General features: G+C 62.4%; 2 protein-coding genes across 2 annotated transcripts; one reads left to right on the plus strand and one right to left on the minus strand.

Annotated features, from left to right (window-relative positions):
• Nucleotides 1–1,546: 1,546 nt before the first annotated feature.
• MNEG_11286 (hypothetical protein) lies at nt 1,547–2,686 on the plus strand (the record flags this gene model as incomplete). The annotated part of the gene is made up of 1 exon (XM_014040241.1): nt 1,547–2,686. One exon carries the CDS (start codon nt 1,547–1,549, stop codon nt 2,684–2,686), a length of 1,140 nt encoding a protein of 379 aa, XP_013895695.1.
• A 3,726-nt stretch (nt 2,687–6,412) lies between these two features.
• Nucleotides 6,413–7,237, minus strand: MNEG_11287 (hypothetical protein; the record flags this gene model as incomplete). Its single annotated transcript, XM_014040242.1, has 3 exons — nt 6,413–6,715; nt 6,942–7,114; nt 7,186–7,237. The coding sequence occupies 3 exons, from the start codon at nt 7,235–7,237 to the stop codon at nt 6,413–6,415; spliced, it is 528 nt and encodes a 175-aa protein (XP_013895696.1).
• Between the last annotated feature and the right edge of the window lie 272 nt (nt 7,238–7,509).

The following is a 7,509-nucleotide window of genomic DNA, read 5'->3' on the forward strand; positions in this document are numbered from 1 at the left end:
GGCAGCCTGAAGGTCCCGCGGCGGCCTTTTACTGGACCTCGCGTCGCCTCAAGACTACCAAAGCATGCCCCAGGTGGCTGGCGAACGTAAGCGGTCGCATGAGGACCATGCACGGGCGCAGCAACAGCAAGCCCCGCAACCCCAGGCATTGCCCGCCGTCGACCAGGGGGGACGCAGGCAAGACCAGGCGCCGACAACCACGTAAGCTGCATGAGACGCGTGAAGGACGAGCACCAGGCGTCCTGCCTTCGTGGGCTGTGGGTTGGCAGGCCGGGCAATGTAAATGCAATGCAAGCAAGCAGCGGGAGCAGCGACTGTCAGCAGTCCTACTGATTGGTTTTCACTACCACGATTGCTAACCTGAATTCAAGTCGAGAGGCACTAGCACCTTCATGTCTGACGTCAAAACCTTGATTTTGCACTCCTGCAGGGACCTCGTCGGCGCCCTGCACGCCCGAGCCGCCCAGGCGTCCACGCTGAAAGAGCAGCAGGAACTGCAGAGGGACGCCAGCGCGCTGGCCTTTCGGTGAGCAGAGAGCCTCGCACGGTTGGGCGGGACGGGCATGATCCCGGTGGCAGGGCCGGCGTTGGAACAGCGGTGCAAACACAGCAAGTTTGCTGGCGGGTTTGACAACCACAGCAGGCAACGCACAGTCAGCATTTTTTCAGGATGCTGTTGCTGTCTCAGCCAGGCTGCCAACAGGCAGGGTGGAGACGTCACCCGCCCGCCCAGACAACGCAGCACAAAGCATATCGGCCCCACGCCTTTGCTCCTCCCCGCTCGCCGATCCACAGGCAGAGCAATGAACGTCGGGAGCACCTGATGGTGTACGACGCATCCGAGGGCGGTCCCTTTGGCGGGCGAGCTGCGCTCCTTGACATGTTGGACGCAGCCAAAGATGTCGCCACAAGCGGCAGGAACGTGATCAAGCTGCAGGTCGGCTGGCGTGATGTCCCCACGGTGAGGAATGCTTGTACAACTGCACGCAGACGTGCGCCTATCTGGTCGGGTTCTCCTCCTGAGTTTTCAATATAGAGGGGGGGTACAGCGAGCCGCATTGATGCATCCGTGCACAATCTAGCACACTGGCCTGCTGGCGATTATGCTGCCAGTCGTGCAGGTGCGTGTGAACTACAACAAAAGGATAAACAGACTGTCTTGTTTACAAACTACACCCACATACGTACCAAATCGTGCGTTTTATTGCTGCTGACAGCTCTGTGCACACACACCCTGCTGGTTATGTGTGTGTCGGCGCCGCACATGCAGATGGTCGACGAGCTGCAGGAAAAGGGCTACGACGCCTACTATTACCACGGTGTCCCCCACGTGGTGTTTATAGAGCTCAGCGAGCACCAGCAGCAGCAGCGATGGCATTTGCGGCAATCGGAGTGGGAGCAGTGGCAGAATCATCCCCGGGGCAAGCGCATCAGGCGCGCACAAGGGGCGGAGGTGTGGCTGCCGCGCCACTTCTGCGACAACGCCGCAGCAGCACCAGACCGGGGGATCAGAAGCCCCAACCAGCACACCATAGACACGCACCGGATGAGTGTCGACGTTGCGCGCAGCAGGGGCCGGCTGTGGATCCAGGCAATGCAGCGCATCGATGCGCATGGCGGCCCGGGCATTTTGTTGCGCGTGATCACAGGCATTGGCAACCACAACGCCGTGCCCGGCACCTCGCGCGGCATGCAGCCGCCGTGCCCGCTCAAGGACGCGATGTTGGAGGTCGTGCGGGACTCGGGCCTGCACTGGGGCTTCGAAGAGGGCAACCTCGGGGCCCTCGTCGTTCTTGTTGGCGTGGCACCGCCGCCGCAGCCGCAGCGGGCAATGCAGCAAGGCGGCCAGCCGCAGCTGCCTCAGCCGCCGCTGCCGCTGCCGCTGCTGCCACCCCCACTGCCTTCGCAGCAGTCATCGCCACCGCTGCCGCCCCCGCCGCCGCAGCGCCACCACGTCTACCACCCACAGCAGCAGCAGCAGCAGCAGCAGCAGCAGCAGCAGCAGCAGCAGCAGCAGCAGCAGCAGCAGCAGCTCGCCACGCGCCCTGCCAGGGCCAGCAGCAGCGGCGGCACGGTGGACAACCGCGCAGCGGCGAGGCCCGGCAGGGTGGACGGCAGCGAGTGGCAGGACCACGAAGACGTCATGGAGGCCATGAAGGCTGCGGCGCGGGCAGCCGACCTGCACGGGCTCGGCCCGTTTAGCACGGCCGGCTACACCAGCGACGACCTGGGCAGTTTGCGCTCGGTCGGACTGCGAACAGCAAAGACTGAACGCTTCACCAGGAAGAAGGACCTGGTGGCCTGGGTCGCGCGTGGCTACGGGGGGCGCATCCGCGTCAAGCTTCTGCATAATGTCGGCGGTGCACTGCAGGAGACAGGCACGGTGTGCTTTCCTCCCAACTGGCAGGGCCCGTGCAAGGAGCTGACGGTGCGCGAGGACAAGCTGCCCCTCACGCTGCACTTCTGTTCGCTGCCAGCGCCACCGGGAGAGGACAATCTGGTGGGCACCGGCCTGTCGGCCACGGACGCGGTCGCCACGTGCTGCTGGTACGTGCTCGTGCGGGTCGTGGGCCGGCAGGTCCTGGGGACCGCAAGGTGCAGGCGGCGCGACCCGACCGACAACCGCGGCGATGCCACCAAGGTAAACTCCGCGTGGCAGAAGTGGCGGCAGGCCTCACCGGCGTGAGCATACTCAGTGCCTTGCACAGTATGCGGGAGCGCAAGCCCCTTAGTGGCCGCCCCTGCTGCTGGGCCTTGAGTCCGCGTAATGGGTTTGTTGGTGCTCCGCATGCGTGCACATTGTGCGCCGCTGCTTGCTGGCTTACGCAAAAGCCGCAGTCACATGATCGGCAGCTGCTTCGCATGTGCCATGCGTGCCCGCGCCCATACGCCCTGGCGGCGCTGCCAGGGCATGATACACCGGCGTATCATGGCTACAGTTGCTTTAAAGCACAGCACAATCCCTCTGTCAGGCCTTGTCCAGTCTCCTGTGAATTGGTCATTCTTTGTAAATATGTGTAAACGTTATCTCTGAATGGCAAATCAATGCGGTGTTGCGTAATGCGCCAGCTTATCATCACATGAGAGTGATCAGCTCTGGGGCAACCACAAGTTGCAATACCCCGCTGGCACACGAAATTTACTGCAGTACCATCTCTCAAGATATCCCGTCTAAATAATTATGTATAGATCAACACGCTCACACATATATACATACACATGTAATGAATATATGTGAAATGAGAGAGAGAGAGAGAGAGGGGTACTAAACGCACAAGCAGCGCCGAGTCAAATTGAGGAGATGTGTGTGTGGGGTGAGCCACACCGGCACCCCACCAAACCTTTGCGCCACACTCCTTTCAAGAGGAGCGGGCGTTGGCGCACCGTTGAGTGGCACGCCGGTTTTGTCAGGCGACTGCATCTGCCCTCCCGCCCTTAGGCAGCTGGGTGCGCGTCTGCGCGCCCTCTGCGCAATTGCGCTTGTGTGAGTGAGGCGAGGGCACGCGCACGCTGTGGGGAGGCGCGCCGGCGTGCGTTGGACGTGCGTGAGCGCCCCTTGCGCAAATAGCTCCTGAGCAAGAGGTTCCAACAGCAGGGCTTCGTCGCCCGTGAAAACGCTGGGCCGACACGCCAGGCATCACCGCACGCAACGCGAGTTTATTTAGTGAGCCATGATTCAAATTGGCCGCAGCTGGCTTTGCCTGCTGCACTTCACCAAGGCATGCACTGCCTGCCGTTTAATCAAGAATCACAAACAATTGTGCAAACATGCAATTTGATTGATTGAATTGTTACCGCGTCTGCAGCCGGAACTAGAAGAATCAATGGCGTGCTGTGCATGGCTCTGCAAGTTTGACAAGATGTATGCTTAGGTCGTCTTGCCTGATGACACAAGGGTTGCAACCAGTCCCCCGGCCAGCCAGCTCACGATCACTTATGCAATCAGATCTTTTGATCAGCATGCAACGTTCCTCTTGTTCCAGTCATATCTAGACACATGCGTTTGCACAAGGCAGACAGCTGCCACGCTGAAAGGGCACTTGCGCTGGCCTCTGGTCGTATAGCACGTTGCTGGGCGCCATCCGGAGCAGACGATTGCTGTAGACCCCGTTTTGTAAGGTTCTAGAGCTTCTAGAGCCTGCAGTTGCAGGGTGTGCAGAGCGTTCACGCTGTAGAGTTGCTTGTGCTTCGCTGCCAGCCCATTTATACTACGTAGCCTGCTTGCACTTTGGTAAAAGTAGCCGCTAGCGCTTGTGACAAGCACGCTGTGTGAAGAGGCTTTGACATCATTTGAAGAGGCTTTGACATCATTTGAAAGTGTACACACAACAAAAATAGCCACGGGCGAGGCACGCGGCCAAGCCTTGGGCCTTATTTCAATCAGGTCGCCAACCTGATCCCCAACCCTTGATCCGGCAGCGCCGGGGGTTGGGCCCCCACGTCCCCAACCCGCCGCAGCCGGTTGGGTGCACCAGAGGTGGATTTCCCGTGTTCTGCGGCACACGGAGAGAAAGCCACGCCACCAGCTCCACCAGGGCTCGAACCACAGACGCCTTGATACGTACTTGACGGCTGAAACCTCTCCGCCACGGTTCTACCCGCCACGATGAGCCACCTGCGATGAATGGAACCGCTCTTCAAAAATACATATACCCAGACATGCTGCTTTTCCGATTGCAGCAACGGACTGTGCGCGCAAGTTACTTCGAGCCCTCTTTCAAAGTTTGTCACGGTGTCCAGGTTGTTGTGGAGTACGGCAGCACCCGAACCCGAATAAAGTAAATTTCGTACATGTCCGTTGGCGTTTCGCAGCAAGCCGGGCAAGGCTAGTTGTGCTGCACCACCATGGCCTGTGCGGCGGGGACCCTGTCATGGCGGCGGGTTTGCAGGGCTGGCGAACTACATTCTTGGATTGCACTCAGCAATTGAGAGGGGCGTAGTGACCCATTCACGTATATAACGCTTGCTCGGCCCTTCTCCGTAGCCTGCTGCTCACCACGGCCAGCGCCCCGGGCGCGACGGTGGGATGGCGACAGGTAGGGTGAGTGCAAGGCGCGACAGCAGCACAAAGATCATAAGGCAGAGCAGCAGGGCGAAGATCAAGTAATGGAAGTTATGGAATTTGATATCCCCCCGCACAACGGCGGGGGCGGGGCGGGGACATGGCACCAAGGGGGTACGCCCTCATTTCCCGCAGCTCCAGGAGGAGTGCTGAGCGGCGCCGGGCGACATGGCGTTGCGGGACTCGCTGGTGCTGCGGCGAGTGAGCTTCCGGGAGCGCGGGGCAACAGTGCGGCTCGTGTCGCCAAGTTTGGTGCGTGTGAGTGCTCTCATCGCTGGCGGGCCTGCTGCGTGGTGGCTCGGGTGTGGAGCCAGCCTGCCGTGCTGCGGGCTTGATCTGGTCTGAGTGCCTGCAGCTGCTGTGTTTGGGGTTTCTTTGTGCACCTTGATGCACACTGCTGACATGGGTACATTGCTTACTGAGCCAGCATTGGAGCTGATCGTAAAGCCCCGTACATAACGACTCAAAGGCGGCGCCCTGGTGCACACGGTCACGCTGTACCTCGTGAGCGACTGCTACCTCGGACTGGGCCAGCAGCACCGGATCGTCGTCGACGCGGCCGAGGCGCAGGCGGCGGCGGCGCGGGCCGCGGCGCGGGCCGCGGGCGACGGCGGCTGGGCGGCGGCCGCGGCTGCGGCGGCGGCCGGGCGGCGCCGGCGGCGGGGATGGGGAGGGGACCTTGTTGAGGAGCATGAGGATGAGGACGAGCCTGAGGCTTTTGACGACCCGTGGGCTCATTTGGATGGCGGCAGGGGTGGCACGGCGAGCGGGGCCGACAGGGGCGTGTGGGAGGATGAGTCCGCCCATTGAGCCATTCCCGAGCACGGCGTTGCAACCCTGTCTGTGCGCTGTGCTGAAGGCGCTTGTAAGCGACAAGCCCCTAGCCCTGTCGTCAGGGTTAATTGTGGAGCCTGAATTGCGGCTTGCAAGGCGCGGCAGCTGCGCTCATCGACGTGACATTTCCTGAAAACGACGGGGGGAGGGGACGGGGGCCACAAATACTTGAGGCGCATAAGACACAGGCGTGAGGCACAACCTGGCAGTGTTGAGCTCCATTACTCATAGTGCTAGGTGAGAGCGACGACCACATCACGGCGATAGAAGGCAAGGCATCCTGCATCCAGTTGTTGCTTTTCCTGCGGCTGCATGCACGTTGGGAACCCCGGTTGGCCTGGAGCTGCGCAGGCCACACACGCCTACGTCTGCATAGCATCCACTCCATCAAAGCAGAAAAGAGCCTTGAACAATAGCAAGGAGCATGCCTAGTGCAACGCTCAGGCACCCGTACAGCAAGAAACTCGAGCACAAGCGCGGCTTGGGGACAGCAAGCGCCGCCCCGCGCAGTCCGCCTCACGCCGCGCCGCCCTCTCCCGCTGCGGCCAGTATCCTGTCCAGCGCCGCCTGGTCCAGCAGCTGCCCCGCCTCCACCGCGCGCTCCGCCCCTGCAGCCACCACCTCGTCCACCAGCTGGGCCACGCCCTCCGCGCCGCCGCCGCCGCCGCCGCCGCCGCCCACGAGGCGCAGCAGGCGGGGGCGGAGGTAGGCGGCGTCAAGCTGCAGCTGCTGCAGGCTTGCGCGGCCGAGGGTCTGCAGGCGCACGCTCTCGGCCAGGGACTTGAGGCCGGAGGCGGCGATCGCCCCCAGGAGGGCGGCCTGGCGCAAACAAGGGCACGAGCAAACCCGGCGAGTTGGCGTTCCATTGAAGCAGTCTCGCCCCGCAAAACCATGCTTCCATCCGTCCTCACGTACAAACGATTCCAACTGTTGTCAAATGTCAAAGCAGAGGAGCACGCAGGCGTCTGAGCTGTTTTCCGCAATCCGCCCACACAGCCCCAGGAGGTGTCGAGAAAAGCGCGCATCTCCCGGCCGGCCGCCCCACCTGCGTGAACTTCACGGTCCCCGTGATCTTGGTGCGCGCCCTGAAGAGTCGCGCCACGCCCCTCTCCACCGCCACGCTGCCCAGGGCGTAGCCGGGGTCGCGGTCCGACACGCTGCTGCCGCCGCCACGGTGGTGGTGGGCGGCGCCATCCTTACGCAGGGCGTCCGCATGGCCTGGGCAGGTGGCCGGCGTTTCCAGGGTTGAGGGCTTGACGGTTTAGGGACAGGCCAGGGCCGTCGCAGACATCCAGACGCAAGGGGGTGCGTCTTTTTGGACCTTAACATCACAAGCTGCATGTTTGTGGCAGCCGTGGGCTATGCAGCGCGTGCGCCGAGACTCGTTGAGAGGGAAGGCAAGACTCGGGCTGGGCACAGGGGGATGCGGCAGGGGCGCAAGCTCGCACCTTGCGCGCGGCCGCCGCTGGCCTCCACGAGCCGCTCTACCTCGGCCTCCGCGCGGCCCAGCCGCTCCAGCAGCAGGTCACACACTGGGCGCGGCGCCCTTCGGGGCGGCAAGATCGTGACACGCGCGGGGTGGCGGGTGTGTGGGGGGGGGTGGGGTACGATTG

The sequence above is a fragment of the Monoraphidium neglectum genome (assembly GCF_000611645.1).
Source record: "Monoraphidium neglectum strain SAG 48.87 unplaced genomic scaffold scaffold02673, whole genome shotgun sequence".
Classification (NCBI taxonomy): domain Eukaryota; kingdom Viridiplantae; phylum Chlorophyta; class Chlorophyceae; order Sphaeropleales; family Selenastraceae; genus Monoraphidium; species Monoraphidium neglectum.